The sequence below is a fragment of the Microtus ochrogaster genome, chromosome 1, assembly GCF_000317375.1.
Source record: "Microtus ochrogaster isolate Prairie Vole_2 chromosome 1, MicOch1.0, whole genome shotgun sequence".
Lineage (NCBI taxonomy): Eukaryota > Metazoa > Chordata > Mammalia > Rodentia > Cricetidae > Microtus > Microtus ochrogaster.
In genome coordinates this window covers 13,161,300-13,180,250 of record NC_022009.1, presented here as the reverse complement: position 1 = coordinate 13,180,250, position 18,951 = coordinate 13,161,300, and the positions used below count along the sequence as shown (strand labels likewise).

Here is an 18,951-nt window from a genome sequence, read left to right as displayed (position 1 = left end):
TTCAGGCGCCAGAGCCCAGAGGGGGGCGGTAGCAGCGTCAGGTGGCTGCTCTGCGTCCCTGAGCGCCACCCAGTTGCTTCCTACTTGGCGCACAGCCTGGGCTGGAGCAGGAGGGCTCCTGCACCTCGGCCTCAGGACCCGTGTCTGCTTGGAGTTGCCTGGGCTTGCAACAGCGGCGGGATAGGCTGAGATGTGATCCCTTCCCCCTGATTGCCATTGCCCACTCCTGTGCCTCTTTCTGCAAACAACAGCAGCGAGCACTTGTCTGGATCTTTGTGGAGAAAGGAGCAGCCACTGGGCGCTCGCAAAGCCGGGCAGAACTTGGGCTGTCCTGGGCAGCTGTGAAACAGCTGCGTGAGAAGGATGGGCTAGAAGACTGAGGGAGCAGAGCTAAGGAAGAGGGTCTTGGCTTGGGCTAGGGGTGGGGAGAGAAAAGTCGAGTCCCTCCTCGCTCTCTCCCAGATCTCGGAGTCTGGGTAGAGGGAGAAATGCTGAGCCCGCGTACGGGCTCCTGCCTCCGCGGCAGCATCTTCAGCAGCAGCCTCAGCATCAGCACCGGCGGGACAGCGACAGCGGGGGCGGCGCAGGCGCACTGTGCCCGGCGGAGCCTGCAGTTTCCCAACCCCGTGTGCGGCACCGCCACAGTCTGGGCAGCGGCGGCCGGGGGAGCGCTACTACCATGAACTGCTTGGTCCTCCTCCCCAGAGCTGCTCATCCGGGTCGGGCTGGAGACACAGTCAGGGGACCCCGCCGCCGCCGCCGTGCCCCCTTTTCTTTCATCACCATCTCCACTACCTTTTCCTCTTCTTCTTCCACCTTTTCTTTCTGCTTCCCCCCCTCCCCCGCCGCGGATCCTGGCCGCTGCCCTCCAGACCCAGGATGCCGGGGGGCAAGAGAGGGCTGGTGGCGCCGCAGAACACATTTTTGGAGAACATCGTCAGGCGCTCCAGTGGTAAGGAGAGTTGCAGTTCAGAACATTCCCTACCTTCATCCCGATCACTGGAGCCCCCATCCCACCCATCCCATCCTTCTCCTAAGGGGGGAGGGGGTGTAGGCAGATGTACCTGGTGGCTTAGGGTGGGTGGGAGTCAGGAAGGAGGTGGTGGAGGAAAGTAAGTTGCATTTGCTTCCTATGAGATGTACCCCCTCCCACTTGTCCAGACCTGGAGTGGAAGAAAGAGAAGGGGGGTAGATAGAGCTAGCGGAGGTTCATCAAAATAGGTTTGAACTGCACTTAGATAACGAGTCTTTCCTTGTCCCATCGCTTCCCAAACAAGCTTCAAGCGCTGACCAAATAGAGCCAGGTTTTGGAGGAAGCTTTCCTTTCAAGTTGGGAATGTCTGGGAAAGTACTTCCTCAAATTTAAATCACTGGGGTAGCTTTTGGACCCACTGTGCACATATGAAAGTACCCCGCGTTAGGGCGAGCAGTCGGAGTTGAACCTAAAAAAGTCAGTGCTTGGAACAGCGGAAGGCAGTTACTAGGATCAAATTTGTGTTTAAAGTTTGACGTTTTTATTTGCCTCATTGTGTATTGGTTCCTAGGCGACATTTCACCTATTTCACTCAGGCAGAATGGTAAAAGCAAAGCCACAGTCTCTGTGCTTTTAACACATTTGGGAGAAAGATTTGAACCACGCCATTCTACCTTGCTCCTGCACAGCAAGGCTGTCCTGCCTCCCAAGTGTCTTTAAAATACCACCAATTTATGCTTGGTCTCCTTTCTTCTGTATTGGAATCACTATGTATTTCACTTTTAAGATGATACATTTTTTTTTATCTTCTGGAATTATACATTTTCTAGTTGTTTTTAAAAACTCTTTTGTATAATTTTAAACTCCAAAAGCAAACGGTGTGGACTATCCCTTAAGGGTTTCTCTTCAGAATCCCATCATTGTGCACTTGGAGTTGAGTAGGAAAGCAGCGGGGGTGTTCTGGATGGCTCTGTGATTCCTTGTCCTGTCAATCACTCATGGAAATGTTGTGTGTTTGGGGGGTGACATAGCAGACACACTGTGGATCTTTCGTGTGAAAATGTGGTTAAGATGCTTAGCTGTAGTTGGGAGGGGAACACAAAAATATGATAACCAATAGCCTGGCACGGAGATGGCCAGCTCTGAGGTGGTAGCTCAGACACCACTGTTTAGATTGGTGTCTCTTTGAAAACCAGGCTTGCAAATGTGTCCTTGAGATTGGCAATAACCTAAGGAGTTTTCTTTGAATGTCCATCTTGGAGTTTGGTTTGGAGCCTTGTGATTCCTCTTTCTTTCACTTTAGGTCAAAGTGTGATTCTGTACAAGTCTAGGGCAGCGGAGGGGGGGGCACATTTGGATAAAAAAATAGCTTATGGTGCTGCACAGCCACTTAATCCCTGCAATATTTTTAGCTATCCCAGTGTGAGGTTCATGTGTACTTTCAGTTTTGATGACAATATAAATTAAAATGTAAGTTCACAATGACACGGAATGCCCATTGTCTTCTTTTAGGACTATCTCACACAGATCTAGAATACAGGGATCATTGCTGTTAAAGCAATCCATTTGCTAGGGAGACTTTAAAGATGATTGGAATTAGTCATTTCCAAAGATGTGGTGATTTTCTTTTGGATTTCTCATCTTGAGTTGCTTCTGCCTCTTACAGTTTGCCTTTTGAGAGGAGTTTTCAGGGAAGGCCTTACAAAACCAGTCCCATGAGGCTCTGCCACTTTCCTAGGTGAAAAGAACGACAATGAGAAGCCCTGGATTGAAGTTTATCAGTGTAGCATTGTTGGTGGCACAACGTTCTCAGGTTGGGACTGAGGGAAGGCTTTGGAACATGTTCCCATTAGATGCGGCTTGAAATGGAGATTTACGGTGTGTGCCTCAGGACTGTCTACTCCCATTGCCTCTATTTTCTATCAACCAACATATGAATAGTTTATCTCTAATTACACATTGGGATTAGGATGGTTTTCTAGCTGAGTGCTTCTTTCACTGGCTAACACCAAGGATGAGTGAGACCTGTTTTGACATGTAAGGGTTCCACCTTTCATTGTCTATGGCTAACTTTGAGTAGTAGGAAGGCACAAAACCTTGGGATTTTGTTGGGGTATGTTAGGTATTTCAGAATTATGAATGTCTATATGTAGTAAGCACCAAAAATCCTCAGGAGTATCTGAACTGAGAACCGCAGGATGTAATTGTTCCACTTATTTGTGTGGGAGGGCCCTTCAGTTGTCATTTCTACCTGATTTGGCAGAGACATTGGAAAATTCATCCCAAGAGATTGTTTAATTACGAGTAACAGATAAAATTCCCTCTAGGATTCTCATAGATGGATCAGGTTTGTCACACTGAAGATTTAATCATTTACCAACTTAATAACACTGGGAATGAACTGTTGGCAGGGCTTTAGTGGGGACCAGAAGTCCAGGAGGCAGCACTCCCAGTTGACTGAAGAATTGAAGAAACACAGGCTGGCATTTTATATCGAGTAGCTTTTCTTTCTCAGAGAATAGCATACTCTTTGAAAAGCAGATCTTGCACCAAAAGTCAGATGACTATGTATGTAGAAAGAGGTAGAGTTGATACAAGATCCTACAGACAAAGTTGGACAGGCATCCATCCAGGCATTAAGGCAGATGCAGGGGAGGCAAAAGGTAAATACTGCACAAAGACTGACAGAGAGATGGAGAGAAAACCAAACACATACACAGGATAGAGACAGACACACACAGAGACACTCAGACACACAGGTATACACACAGGATAGAGACAGAGACACACACAGACACTAAGACACACAAGTTTACACATAGGATGGAGACAGAGACACACAAACACTCAGACACACAAGTACACACACAGGATGGAGACAGAGACACACACAGACACTCAGATACACAGGTGCACACACACAGGATGGAGAAAGAGACACAAAAACATTCAGACACACAAGTACACACACAGGATGGAGACAGAGACACACACAGACACTAAGACACACAAGTCCACACAGGATGAAGACAGAGACACACACAGACTCTCAGACACACAGGTACACACACACAGGATGGAGACAGAGACCCATACAGACACTCAGACACACAGGTGCACACACAGGATGGAGACAGAGACACACAAACACTCAGACACACAGGTGCACACACAGGATGGAGACAGACCCACACACACTCAGACACACAGGTATACACACAGGAAAGGAAGAGGAAGAGGGAGAGGGCAGGAGGAGATAGAGATAGAGACAGAGAGAATGCACAGCGAGAGACAGAGGGAGAGAGACAGATACACACACACACACACACACACACACACACACACACACACTGAAGAATGGAAATTTAACATTTGTTTTTGTCCATGGGTAGCCTGTGAACCGAGAGCTCAGGAAGTTATGAGTCTATCTATCGGACAACTTTCTGGTAATACAGAACAAATGAACAAGAGGGATGGCATATTTTCTCACAGTTTTTGAAGCTGAGGATTTTATAATCAAACTCTGAAGACCTCAGCTGCAGTTTCTAGGGGGAAGTGCTACCTACCTTTCATGTGCTGAGTGGCCACGTAGCTTCTCTCCTGCTGTTGCACCCTCCGTTTCTTTTTTTTTCCCCTCTCCTTGTTTAGTTGAGTGTTTCAAGCCAGCATTACAAATCATTACTGGTGACTATGTCTATAAAATAAAGCACTGTTGTGTAGGATGGATGATTACACATTTTATAGCAGCCAACTCTCAAAATAGAAGAAGCAAAAAAATGTGCCCCTTCAGTTTTAAGATTAAAGACTTGATAGAACAAATAAAAGGAATATGATAATTCTTAGCTCGTAAACACTGAGAGTATATTATTTTTCCAAGAATTTGTAAAAGTCAAAAGTATAAAGACAACAGGAGCATTTAGATAAGCATTAAAACAGTTTTTTTGATTTTGATTGACATATTTATAGGCTATGGTATAGTATTTCAGTAAACAGGTACAATGCAAAATGATCAGATCAAGGAAAATCGTGTATCTACCTCCTTGAACATTTAGCATCATTTTGCCTTAGAAATAATTCTACTGGCTGGTCTGAAACATCAGATTGTCAAGCATAGTGAAGTTTTAAGCATATATTTGGCTTTTTGTATCAAAGTGCCTTATCAAGAAGAGAAGGCTTGAGAACTGTGTGCAAGTTCACCTGAGCAACACCATTGTAGAAGGTCCCTTTCCTGAGTAGCTATGGATCAAATCTGCGTTTGACATTGCCAGCACCTCCTCCCTCTTTACATGGCCAATGTTCATGTAAGATATTTGTTAGTCTAAACTAGGCTGTAGAGAGATGTAAGCTTGCATGGAGAATTAAATACCTGAGAGATTTTTAGGTGGAATATTAGACAAAAAAAATGTATCAAAGCCCTCAATGTACCGTCCCCATAGGCAGTGTATCTCACCCCAGCACTCTCTCTCTCTACATCCCTATGAATAGCTAGCAATGATTACTTTGGGGGACTGTAAATTAGGCTGCCATTTTTGAAAAATTATAAATTCAAATTAATGTTTTTTAGATGTGAAGTTATTCACTAACATTAAAGTACATTAAAAATTAAGGTTTTTTTTCACTTCAATAAAAAAACTAAAAGTGTTATTTTTCTCTTCGGAGGAAAAGGACTCAGGAAAGAGTTAGAGAGAGAGAAAGAGAGAGAGAGAGAGAGAGAGAGAGAGAGAGAGAGAGAGAGAGAGTTTTAAAGACCATCTTTTAAGAGGTCTTTAGTAGCTTCAGTTTTCTAGTTTTCTAGAGACAGTGGGCTGGGCAGGCATTCCCTTTACTCTGCCACCTCTCCTGTGTAAAAAAGAAATTCCAAAATCATTTTTATGCTCTAATTGATATTAAAAAACATGGTGGTATTATAAGAAACCACTAGGCAAAAAAATAGTGATCTGTTATCAGAAAAAGAAAACCAGCTTAATTATGACCCAATCTGGAAGGAACAGTCTAAGGCAGCTGGTTTCTGCTGGTCATGTCAGAAAGTGAATGGCTTGCTGTAACGTCTAAGACACTGTTCAGGAAATATTGGTAAAAACGCACATTGGTTTCGAAGCATCGGTTTACCTAAGTATTATAATGCACTACTTTAGTGCTGAAAGTATCTAAGAGGTTGAAATCATACTCACCACTTCCTAAATTATATTGATGAATAACCAAGAGCATCATCTCACTTCTGAGCCTCCTCTGCATTACATAATGCGTGCTGTGCACTGCTGGCTAAGGGCTGCTTCTCCCTGCACACCATTGCCTTCACTAGTGTCTTTTACTGGATTCCAGAAGAAGAATGTATTTTAAAAAAGTCCATGTACTTAAACTTCTTTCAGACAATCTAAAAATAATTTCATTATATTTCTAAATGGAAGACGGTAGTAATGATTATTGTAATTGGTAATGACTGAGTGAATTTCCATGCAGAATCTTTAATATTTAGTCAACATTTGTCTTTTATTTTCATTGTGGTGGTAGCTTGGAGGACCAGTGGTTTTACATTTGGAGGACCAGCGCTTTCAACACTCCCTGGAGTGAGTAGTCAGTCTAGGCAGAAGTTGTGTGGCCACCAAGCTTCGGTGGTTACCATGTACCACAAGAGGTCACTATAGGTTCTGTCATGATTAGTGATTAGCCAACATCTTTCCTTTTTCTCTCTTCCCCTAGACCCTTCAAATATGATTGGGGAGTCTGCATGATTAGCGTTTTTGCATGAAAGGAAAACAAGACAAACAAGAAAGTCCAGTGATATGAGATACTTCTTTTAATTACTGAAATTTATTTAAAGTAGTGGCAATTATTTTAAGACTCAATAAATATCATAGTAATAAATTAGTAAACATTGACATTTGATATTGGCTAATCGTACATCACAGATAGTTATAATGTTATATTCATAAGATATGGTTTAGACTAATAGGTAACATACTATCAAATGAAAATTTAATTATAGCACACATTTTCAGTGTCATAGCAATGTATATGAAGTACAAAGTTTCCAGGAAGGTTCCATGTATATAAAGCCTTATCCCGGGGAGATGGTTAAGTATTTTACTACTTCAGCAGAGTTTTTCTGATATCAGATGTTTTTATATAATTTATATTGGACTCGAGGAAGGGGTAGAGTCAGTTCATATCCACACTTTGTTGAAAAGAGAGCTCACAATTATTTCTATAGCCCATATGTGATTCTAGCCTTTTGATGTTTCCCAATATTTGAAAATAAAGTTCAAAGCTAAAACAAATTATCTTCAAAGTTCTCCAAATGATTCAACTCCAGGAGGCATGATTAGGAATGTATTACTCGGAGAGGTTCACTTTCCTGTGTTGTCTTACACTACCAGTGTAAGAGGCCAGATCGAGGAATGTGTGATCATTCTTAGTATAATAAATTACTATATTAGACGTTGTCTTAGCATTTGGCTATATGGATATTAGGACCTAACAAAGTTCCACGTTTGTATGCGGTGTAGGTAATAGCTTTGTCATATGCTAGGTTTTCATAGGGAAAGAAACAAGAGAATAAACAAAATAATAAATTAATAAAACAAAATTAATAAAACAGAAAAGAAAAATGGTTCAAGGAGCAGGAGAGATGGATCAGCAGTTTGAGAGCACTGGCTGCTCTTCTAGATGACCCTGGTTCAATTCCTAGCACCCACATGGCAGCTCCCAGCTGGCTGTAACTCCATTTCCCAGCAGATCCGGCATCTTCACACAGACATATATGCAGGCAAAACACCAATGCACATAAGATAAAAATAAATAAACTATTTAAAAAAGCAGTTTGAAATTTTACTGAAGCTGATTTTTGTTCTTTTTATGTGGTCTGGTCCAAGCAGAGAATTGTCAACTATTAAGTGTAAAGTCCTACAAACTTAGAGAAGTAAGCAGTCTGAGAGCTGAGCTTAGATGTGAAACCCTAGACGTTTCCAGCTATAATGATGTGCACACAAGGTTACAAAAGCTTAGGAACATCATGCCATCCCCCAAGGATACAGGTTACACCTACACCCAGTCCCTTCCTGCTCTCCCCTGTGCCACACACAGAAAAGTCTGATTGAGTAAATGCAATTTGATTTTGACTCCTAAAGTAACCAAGTTAATAATTGATTTTTTTCCAAACAGTTCTGATTATGTCCATGAAGTGAGGTGGCTAAGTAATTATGTAGCTAAAGATGTTTATTTAATTATCGTGTGTATCTGAAAACAGAAATCATACAGCACAGGGTGTGTCGGTGGTACCCGTAAAAGCATGCTTGTACCATAGTTCAACTTGATATGCAAACAAAATATTCTCTACCCTTTTAATTTTAATCTCCAGAGGGCTGAAGTGCTGGACTGTTTTATATGGGAAAGAACTGCTTGCCAATTTTCATATTATAATTAAATTATTTTGAACAACTCTGCAGTTAGGAGTTATTGATGGTGTGTTTCGTCTTTGGAAATCAATCCTTGCCTGTTTAAGAGAGTTTTACTGGTGGTCGAAGCAGCTTACAATCCAGCAAGCCAGCGACTGATTGCCAAATGTAACTAAACATCGATCAACTGACTTGTGTTACGGGGAAAGTTTAGCTTTCTTTCCATTTTTTTTCTGTCTCTGCACTTCTCTTCTATTTGGTGACAAAATAAAACACAAAGAATTTAGTTTGTGTATCTTATAGCACTGTAAGGCTAGTGAGGGTCCACACTGAGGGTTACACAGGCTGAGAGTAAGTTCCCTAAAGACAGTAACTACCTCTTTGCTCGACCTTCATGCCATTTATAGTGAATTATTCAATTACAGAACAGACTCTAATTGAATATCTACTATGTGCTAGGAAGCGATCCAGAGCAATGTCATTGTAATGTTTCTCTTTATTTTCTTTTTTTCTGTGAGGGGAAATGTCGTTTAAATCTTTGGACATCCCATCTGTGGTTGGTAGTCTTTACTTTTGCCATTTCCTTCCTTATCTCTTTGCAACGGATCATTTCCAGCTTGTGAGCACCCCCCGCACCATCCTCTTTGCACTCAGGTTCCCTTTCACGGCTCCCATATTCTCTCTCCCTCTGTACTCGACCCTCTTTCCGTCCCCTCATCCTTCCCTCTCCGTCCTTGTCCTTAGAGGCGCCTGTTCCTCCCTCCACCCCCCTTTGCTTGTCCTCATTCCACCTTCCAGAGCAATCTTGTCTGATGTCGGGGTTGGGTCTCTGTCTTTCTGGTCCTGTGTGGGCTGGCGACATCTGGAGTTCTCTTCTTGTGCTTCTCACACGTCATGTAAACTGTGTCCAGACTTGACTTTATTTATTTTTGCTCTTAAATCAATTTTCTGTGGCATTTTCTCCCGACAGTCTAAGATCACTTTTATATATTTTTTGTCCTGCTATTTTGGAAACCTTAGGTTTATACTTGCCTTTCCACTCAGCACAATGTTAGTTTCACTACCTAAGGAGATGGCAAGGCTTAAGGGGCAAGGATTTTCCATTCACTTCCTTGGTAGCCCCTAAAGATGGCGCGTGCCCAATGAGTGAATGGAGGGTCATCACTGAACAGCCTCAGACAACAACTAATGTTCTATGTGATTAACGTCCTATGTACAGCCCCAGAAGGAGAATGCCTCATTAGCTGAGCTCAGAAACAGGGCTTCCAGAAGTGAGGACCAAATTAGGGAGACTGCTCTCATCCTCCCTAAAACAACTTGACTCTACTGGGAGAACCCTCTTCAGGGTGGCTGACAATTTTATGAAACTCCGCTGGGCATTTGCAAGGTTTCCATTCTTCCTGTCTGGCTCCATCTCCCCACCACTCCACAGTGGTGACGGAGGCTCTCCAGGCTTTTAACCCGGAAGAACTGTGGAGGAGATGGGAGGACACACATGGCCCAGATAGTACACTGCACGTTGAAGGAAACATTTACTCAGACTTGCTTCTTCATAGTCTCTTTGGATAACGTAAGACTTTTTTTCCCCTACCTTTTTGACCCAACGAAGGCAAAATATTAAATGACCAGAAGCCTTTAAAATCATTAACTGAGCTTGAAAGCATGGAACTCAATTGACTAATTTGTAGAACAAACCCCAATAGACAGATGAACAAATAAGACACCTGACCACTACCTTGCAACCTCCAAACATCAACCTATTACTTAGAGTAAAAGAAGTGTCGGTCTGGATTGCCCCAGTACCCAGATAAACTCTGCAATATCTGGACATGGTCAGAGAGAACAACAGAAAGGAACTCCTATCTCTGTGTAACTAGCCCTGTGAAAATGGCCCAGGGAGGAAAATGAGTTTACCTTGTAGATATTTATGTTTCCCTTAAACAACTAGCTCCTGTTGCACAGAGTGCATAATAAAACACACACACACACACACACACACACGCACACACGCACACACGCACACACACACACACACACACACACACACACACACACACACACACACACAGAAACAAAAAAGCCAGGGCAAAGCCTCAGACAATCATGTTGTAATGTACCCTGAAGGTTTTGGTCAACTTGAGACAAACTGGAGTCCTCTGGAAAGAGGGAACTTCAGCGGAGGAAAGGCCTCCATCAGATTGGCCTATAGGCACATTTGTGGGGACATTTACTTGATTAATAATTGATAAAGGAGACCCAGCCCCCTGGACAGCAGGTAATTGGGCGTGAGTCTAGAGAAGAAGCTGGAAGGCAGAGCTCCCCTGTGGTCTCTGCTTCAGTTTCTGCCTCCAGGTTCCTACCTTGAGTTCCTGCCCAGAATTCCTTTCAGGATGGACAGTACACTGTAAGCTGAAATAAACCCTTTCCTCCCTGAGATGCTTTTGATCCTGGTGTTTATCACAGCAGTAGAAACCAAACTAGGATACCTTCTTGTTTGTTTGTTTCTTTCCCATGTGTGCAAGTGAGATCGGTCTTAATTGAAGTCCTTCATGTGTTTTATCATCATTATGTTTGATTTTCTTAAAAGGTTAACTTTGAAGAAACTACATAATCCTTTCAGAACAGAGGTTGGTTGCTTTTTTTAAAACAAACATTTGTATATTTGTAAACTTCAAAATGAAGCTTGAATATTAAATAAATAATTCATTCTCTCCTGATAAGCACATCTTGACTGGTTTAGCTTTTATTCCCCAGGATTTTATAGCTAGTGGATGTCTAAAGCCTTAGGTATTTTAAGACATTTCATTGCAGTGGGTCTCAACAATAATTTGTCACTAGCTACACCAAGGTGGCCGTTTTTCGTGTTTTGTGGGTCTGTGATTCACGCCGGCCTTCATTGCGCTTGTGTTTTGCTCTAGTGGTTTTGTCCAGCATCATTTGTAGAAATGTAGCTCATGAGCAAAGCATTGCTACTTAACGTGGAAACTGGGCTGCAGCGTTAGCCCAGCCAGTAAAGTTCTTGTTATACAAGCAGAAGGATTCGAGTGTGGATCTTCAGCATCCATGGAGAAGCAAGTGTGACCTTGAACCTGTAATCCCAGTACTGGGTGGAGGGCAGAGACAAGCAGATCCCATTGGCCAGTCAGTCCAGAGAGAGCAGGTTCAGTGAGAGATCCCATCTTGACAACAGAAGTTGGGGAGTGATAGAGGAAAGCCTGTGACGTCCATCTCTAGCCTCACCATGCACACTCATGGGTACAAACCTGCGCACAAATACACAGAACACACACACAAACTACAGATTAAGCTGTTGAACTTTTTCATGGAAAAGGTATCTTCTGTAACATTTCCATTGTTTCCAGCAGCAGATTATGGGGTTAGATGGTGAAATAGCTCCTGCTTTCGGATCCACTTTGCCTAGATGGAGAATGATGAAGTTAATGCCTTCAAAGAAACACAGAAACTTGAAAATGTACCTTTGATCTTGAGGAAGATGAAACGTGGAGGCATATTTTTATCTTTGATGACAGCTGAACACGTTTGAATAAATTAACAGATTTTTTTGCATATTTCAAACTCCCACAGTGATGGCCTGTTTAATGTTGCCAATATTATTATATAATAATTAGTCTCGTTTTGGAAAGTATGAAGTGTATGCGTCTGCACACTGGGTGTATTGTTTCAGAATTGTAGGAAAGAGCTTATTTTGTAAGGACATAAAAGATACCAGCTTTTCACGGAAATGGAGAATACATATACTAGAAGTCAAGACTATAGATAGGGACATTTCATATAAATTAGTTATGCCTCTTTAATAGCCATATGTATCAAGATTTTGTTTAACCCAAATAAAATGTGCTGTTTATGTAGCAGGACTTTTCTGTTACAGCCACATGAAACTTAGATAAACATTGCTCGACCCAGAAGACAAACTCAGAAAAGTAGCATTGGCTCCCTGACTTCAGTTCACAAGTTTTCAGACATTATTCAAAGTACAAGAATCTGCTTAAGATTGCCTGCTATCCTTATTAATTATTGTTAATAATGCAGTTTTTTTTGAAGAAATAGGTCTAGCCAAGTCCTTACATACTTTCTAGATAACATCTGAATATTGCTCTTTATTTGGTTACTGGCTGTCTTAATAGGAAAAGGGACTGTTTTTTTGATTCTCCCAGCAAAGATTGTTGGGTGTGTATTGATGAACACGCTCATATGTACCTTGATCTCAGAGAATGGAAGGGGAGACATATATGTAACAAGCACACAAAGAACACCTAAGTACAAACTGTGGTAGGCATTTGGAAGGAAAAAGGGGAAGTGTTGACATCACAAGTAACAAGAACTAATTTTGATTGGAAGCAGTTTTGGGGGGACTGACTAAGGAAGTGTTGGAAAGTGATTAGAGGTGACTGGGAAGAAGAATATTGTAGGCAAAGAGAAAATGGGAACAGTCCCAAGCAGAGAAATGGATGGGTCCATTTGTCAAACTTAAAGACCAGTGCAGTTGGACGACAGTGGGGAAAATGAGGAGGAAGAGAAGTCGGGGCCTTTCTAAAGAGCCCTGGACAGATCTCCGAACACAGTGCCGCCTGTTTGGGGGTTGAAGGGAGAAGGAGTGAAAGTTGGAGCCATCTAGATAATCACTGCAATGGTTCAAGCAAGAGCAGATGACGTTTGACCTGGAAGAGTAGCAGTGGAGATGCATGGAAAGGGATCTATCCCATATGTATCAGTGCAAAATGATTAGGATTTAGTAAGAAGTCAGTGTCCTGAGTGGGCGGGGTGGAGGATGACTTTTAGCCATTTGGCTCAGTGTCTATGTATAGAGGGAAGTAGGGCATTTTTCTTTGAAATGGGGTAACTGGCAGGTTCATTTTTCCCCTTCCCACTTACCACCTCCTAGCCCATTTGTCCCATCTCCCTACCCGTACGCCTCTTCCCACTCTCAGCCCGGGCCCTTGCTTTGAGCTAGGATTTTTAATGTGGGATCTATCTCAAGTGATTATTCTTGTACTGCAAATACTTTACTGACCGAGTTCCCTCCCGGTCTCATTTTAGAATTACTGCACAGCTTCTTGGGAGGTATGTCTCTTCAGTTAGGACTGGATGACTATATTTAGAGAGATACCATGTTGGTTTTCCTCAGTGGCTGCTGTAGAGCTTGGGAAAATTGCACAGTAGTGAGAACGTTTTCTTCTCGTAAAGTCCTTGCCCACCTCTACTCGTGTCTTCTTCTCCATCAGTGTTCTAGACTTCATTTTGGTTGTTTTATCACTTCTTAAAATATCTGACGATTCTTGCTAATACTCCGAAATACTTCTCTTAAGGGTAATTTGCATAAAAAGTTGAGACTGAGAAAGAACAGTAGTTTAACGCTCCCAAAGACATTTTATCATCATCATTTTTCTACTGTGTCTCTTTAAAAATGCTATATATATTTAAGGTATGCAGGATTTAAAAAATGTCTATGTGCATATGTGTAGTGTGTGTGTATGTGTGTGTGTGTGTGTGTGTGTGTGTGAGAGAGAGAGAGAGAGAGAGAGAGAGAACGAGAAAGAGACAGAGACAGAGACAGAGAGAGTGTATGTGAGTCAAATAATCTCAGGGTCATTCATCACCTTTCACCTCATATTGATACAGAGTTTCATGTTTGCCTCTAAGTATAGCAGGATAGCTGGCCTATGAGTCTCTGGGAACTCTCTTTTCTTCTACTACTACCACAGGAAAACACATCTGAGATTACAGATAAGCGCTACAGTACCTGGCTTTATGTGGGTCCTGGGGATCTGAGCTCAGGTTCTCACGTTTGCACTGCAGGCACATTATCCACTGAGCTATCTGCTCAGCTACAGTGTAAGGTTTGGACATACATCCACATACAGAGAGCACCAGGAAAGTCAGGAGAATTAGCCTGCCCGTTGCTTCTCATGGGGACAACCTTTTCCTTTATGATAAGAACTACAATTTGTCTTAGCAGTTTTAGATTGCTGTGCAGTATGATAACTATAATCTTTAGGCTGTACCTGAGATGCCTGCATTTGTTCGTCTTCAGTGGCTCCTGGTTTGTTCCCTCCCATCTACTTCTCACTATCTATTTCTTTGTCCTGTTCACATTGCCAGTGTTCTCAAATTTCTAGATCTAAAAAGGGTATAGTTATCATAATCACAAAATAATAGCATTGTAAAAAGTCGAATCCTGTTGGAGCAGCCCCGAGGAAAGCCATTCCCCCCTCCAGAATTTCCGTAGAAAGGGAAGGAACTGCCCTCGCGACTTTGTGGCATTTCATTGACTGCTTATGATCGTTCCTGTTCTAGAATTTTCTGTCAGCACGGATTCCTGATCTCCTTTACAAATGGGATTAGTATGTAGTAGTGTGAACTCAAGCGTGGTTATTTTCCTGTTGCCCGAAGAAGTCATTCTGTGAAGAAGTGCTTCTTTGTGTTAAAATGAAACCAAACAAGAGCTCAGATTCCTGTTCAGAAATACAGGGTTAGATGAGACTCAGAGCCGGGCAAAGCCTGCTTCTGTTTTTTGTTTTCCTGCTACCAGGCTGCTTTTTCCTGTGTTCACCAGCCGAGTCCTGGAACTTTCCTGGCCTGCTTTTCCATTTGTAGAAAAGGAAGGAGAAGATGCACATGACAGACACAGTCTTACTCTGAGGATATTTTCAAACCACAGGCTTTGTTTGACTCAGAAGGTCTAGGGTGGGTACGAGAGGCTGCGTTGCTATGAACTACCAGGTGATTCTAGGGTAGGCTCTGAGAGGTGAGGGACCAGATGAAAGTGTCACAGACTTTGTTGAGCAGGAGACTTATCTCTTGAACTGTATTTTTGGATTCTACCCTGAGGGAATCAGTTCAGTGCGTCTGCGTTACAATCTAGCGATCTCTGCTTTTGACACATGGTACAAGATCCTACTGCAGCTGCCAGAATTCGGGAGTTACTACACTAGATGATCGTGGCTCCATCTCTGCACAGTAGAACCACTTGGGAAGATTTAAAACTAAATACCAATGCTTAGGGGTTCCTTTCCTGATTAACCAAATCAGAAACGCTAGGGTGTGAGATCTGGGATGGATAACCCTCACGCTCCTAACTTCAAGCTCCTTGAATCAAAGTGGAGTCAAGAAATTCCTAGAGCCAGCTACAATTCTTCATACTTGCTTTTAATTGATAACTTATTGATGCATTGATGCATATATGCATTATAGAATGATCAAGTCATTCTAATGACTATAACCTCAAATATTTGTCTTCTCTTTGGGATAAGAACATCAAAATCCTTCTTTCCTACTAATTTTGAAAACAGGAGTGTATTATTTTCTCATCCTGTAGTAAAACACCAGAACGTACAGTGCCCATGCCACTTTCTGTGTTCTTTTGCTCCGCTCTTTCTTCTCAGCCTCTGGTAACCACGTGTTTATCACTCCTTCTTTCTCCCTTATATGTATAAATACAAAAGTATTAAAATAGTTTTTAAAATTTCTAATGGTTCTTAACCATTTTGAATCAAGGGCCTATGATGTGGGTTTTAAGCCTCTAATAGTTGAGGAAAACTTGATTGCTTTATTTCACATCTATCTTTAGAGGAAGCCAGGTTGTATTCTCAAGCCCCAAGCCTTTGTAGAAATCTATCCAAGCATCTGCTGATGTGCAGAACCATAGCTTCTGAAATCCCAGCCCATGTGGGGGAATTATGCTTGACTCTTAGGCACCTCATAAGGACCACATTTGTGTCTTTGTGTTTTCTGGAAGTGAAATGTTTGTAAGCATCTTTAAGGGTTGGAATCGCCTAAAGACCAAGGGAAGTTTTGTGTTCTCTGAAAGTGAGGACACACTGGAGCTAGAGTCCCTGTCAAGACTGGATGATGATGACAAAGATGGTCACTTAGAATTCTGGGAAATTTCCTTCAACACATCATGCTGCTGACACTCCAGAATTATCCCACCGTCTAGATTCTAACTTTTCTCCTTTGCAGCTAGTTATTCCTTTGTAATCAAATTCCTTTTGCCTACCCTGCTTTAAAGTGGAAAGAAATTAAAAATTTCTGCGAAGTAATTTTAATTAAATTTGCTCTCTTGTTCTTAATATTTATTAAGGATATCAGATTTCTCATTTGTTGGAACAAGAAATGTATGACTTCAGGGAGATAATAATATGAACATTGTGTATACACACAGTGTTTTGGCTAATGCATATGCAAATTTGTAAAATGAACTCAGCCCTTCTGTGTAACTTAGCTGCATCTATTTCTTACTGTTCAGTGTTTCTCTTCGTACTTTTCCTCTCACTGACATAACTGTGCAGGTTTCAGTTTGTAGCTTCAACATAAGGAACTGTTTTTTTTTCCCCGATTCTGTGCTTGCACACATGGGTGCTCACACCCCCCCTAAACATGCTGCTAGCTGTCTCTACAGTTACGGCACAGCGGTGAAAAAAACTTGCAGATAGTACACTATAATACTTTATGAAGAGTTTTTTGCTCTAATAGTTTATAAAGATTTGCTTGTATTACTCATTGTCAGCCTCTGTAATTACCCAGAGAGGTGCTTATAAGTGCTGTTGATCTGTATATGTAGAAACTAATAATTTAATTGAAATCCCCAGGTTTTTCACAGCGTTCTCTTAGTCATGTTGAGAATCGATCTGAATGCGAAGAATAGGCTGTGTCGGAATGATCAGTGGATTGTTGTGAATGTTTACCAGTTGATGACTTCTTATGTGAGCAATATGGCAAATGTGTTCGACTGTGGCTTTATAGGGTACCCAGAAATGATAGCAAGAGTCCTTGTAGCTGTCTTCTATAAGGCCAGTATATTGTTAAGACCCAGCAGGAAGGGATGGGGAATGATGTAATCCGACATGGCTAGTCTCAAATTGGAAGTACACAGAAGAACAGAAGACTCATCTCCTAGACTGTTGTAAAACCTTATGCTGGCCTTAAAATTATCTTTGAGTTATTAGTTCTGATTGACTGTGTTAGCAAACACTAGTGTGTGCCTATGATATATCTTGACATATTCAGTGTTATTGATGGAACTCAAGTAGATATTTTAAAAATGGATTTGAAACAATGCAAAAAATCCACTGCCTACTTTTGGTTCAAACCTCCATTTTCTTTTCCATAAACAACTCTGCTTCCAGAGCAACAAGAGGAGTAATTGCTCCCTGCAGAGGCTTCTTCCAATCATTTCTTTCATCTGTAACCTATCTACTTTTCTACCTACAGGTTTTCCCTAGAAAGAGTTTCAAGACTTGGAATTTGGGGGACAGGTGTTCTGCTTTCTGCCTTTGGATGCCAGGCACCCGGGCTCTCTGAATCTCTGACTTGTTGCTGATGAACGATCAGAAAGATGGGAATGGAGATGTTTCTTGGATTAGAGACAAGGGATGCCCCAATAGAACACTGTATCATCAACTGGGGCTCCTGTCCTGACTGCTTTTGTTAACCATTTTATTATCACACAGAGATACTGGTAAACGAAAGAAACAGTGGTTGATGAACCACTGTGGGTAGTGATAGCTGGACCTGCCGAGCTGCCATCTTTTTTAGACATCCCTACTGCAGAGCAGCAGAAAAGGGCTGAATAGCAGCAGCAGGAGATTATAAATGGCAGAGCCAACAAGGAACAGGCAGAGCTGTGGTTCTAAACCTAGCAGATGTTTGGAAAGCAAGACTGTTTGTGATATAGGGAGGGCTGCAAAGCCTTCAGAGGGTTCTTTAAGGCGACGTTTTCAAACCTACAAGATGCAACAGAAGGGGATAGAATTGATCCAGTGAATTTTTAACACACTTCAAAATTGAAACAGATTATAAAACAATGCAGAACGTGTATAGTATTGTTTAAGGAACTTTGGGGGCTCTGTTTTTGTGTGGGTGCACACTTTGTGTGCTTCTTTATAATGAACTCTGGTTTACAAAAAGCTTGAAAACTATAGGTTTCTAAGAAGTTTCTGGGAGGAAGAAAAGGCCCAGGTTAGCAAGCATTTTGATTTTCAACTTTTCTCTCTTTTTTAAAAACACATGGTACCATTGTTCCCAGGACACTGGGAATCCTTTCAATCAACAAGTAACATATTATAATCCAAAAATTTGAAAAACTATTTTTAAATTGGCAAGTAAAAGTATACAATTTTTGGTATATGTTCATGGTAAATGATAGGATGCTTTCATATGTAAGTGTACTGTAGAAAAGCTAAATCAAGCTACTTAACGTGTGTATTCCGTCTCATGTCTTTTTCATTGTTGAGAATAAAATCTACTCTCTTGGTGACTTTCAAGTATACAGTATATTGCTATAACTCTCGTTGCCGTGGAAACTGTAGCTCTCTTGAACTTATAATCGCTAACTATAATTTTCTGTCCTTTGACTACATCCGTTCAGCTCCTCTACCCTTCAGTCCCCGGTAACTTAGCACCATTTTTTCTCTCTCTGTTCTGTGTGTTTAAATTGCTTGGCTGCTTTTCTTAACACGTCTAAGTAGAGGATGTATGTGAGTTGGGGGATGTGTGTGAGTTGGGGGATGTGTGTGAGTTGGGAGATGTATGTGAGTTGGGGGATGTGTGTGAGTTGGGGGATGT

General features: G+C 41.8%; 1 protein-coding gene across 1 annotated transcript in view; it reads left to right on the top strand.

Moving 5' to 3' along the window:
* Nucleotides 1-489: 489 nt before the first annotated feature.
* The window catches only part of Kcnh5 (potassium voltage-gated channel subfamily H member 5), a 314,460-nt gene continuing 295,998 nt past the window's right edge, over nucleotides 490-18,951 (top strand). Inside the window, exon 1 of the mRNA XM_005343212.3 lies at nucleotides 490-952. Coding sequence (XP_005343269.1) covers nucleotides 880-952 — 73 coding nt within the window. The 5' untranslated portion in view covers nucleotides 490-879. The remainder of the gene's footprint in view (nucleotides 953-18,951) is intronic.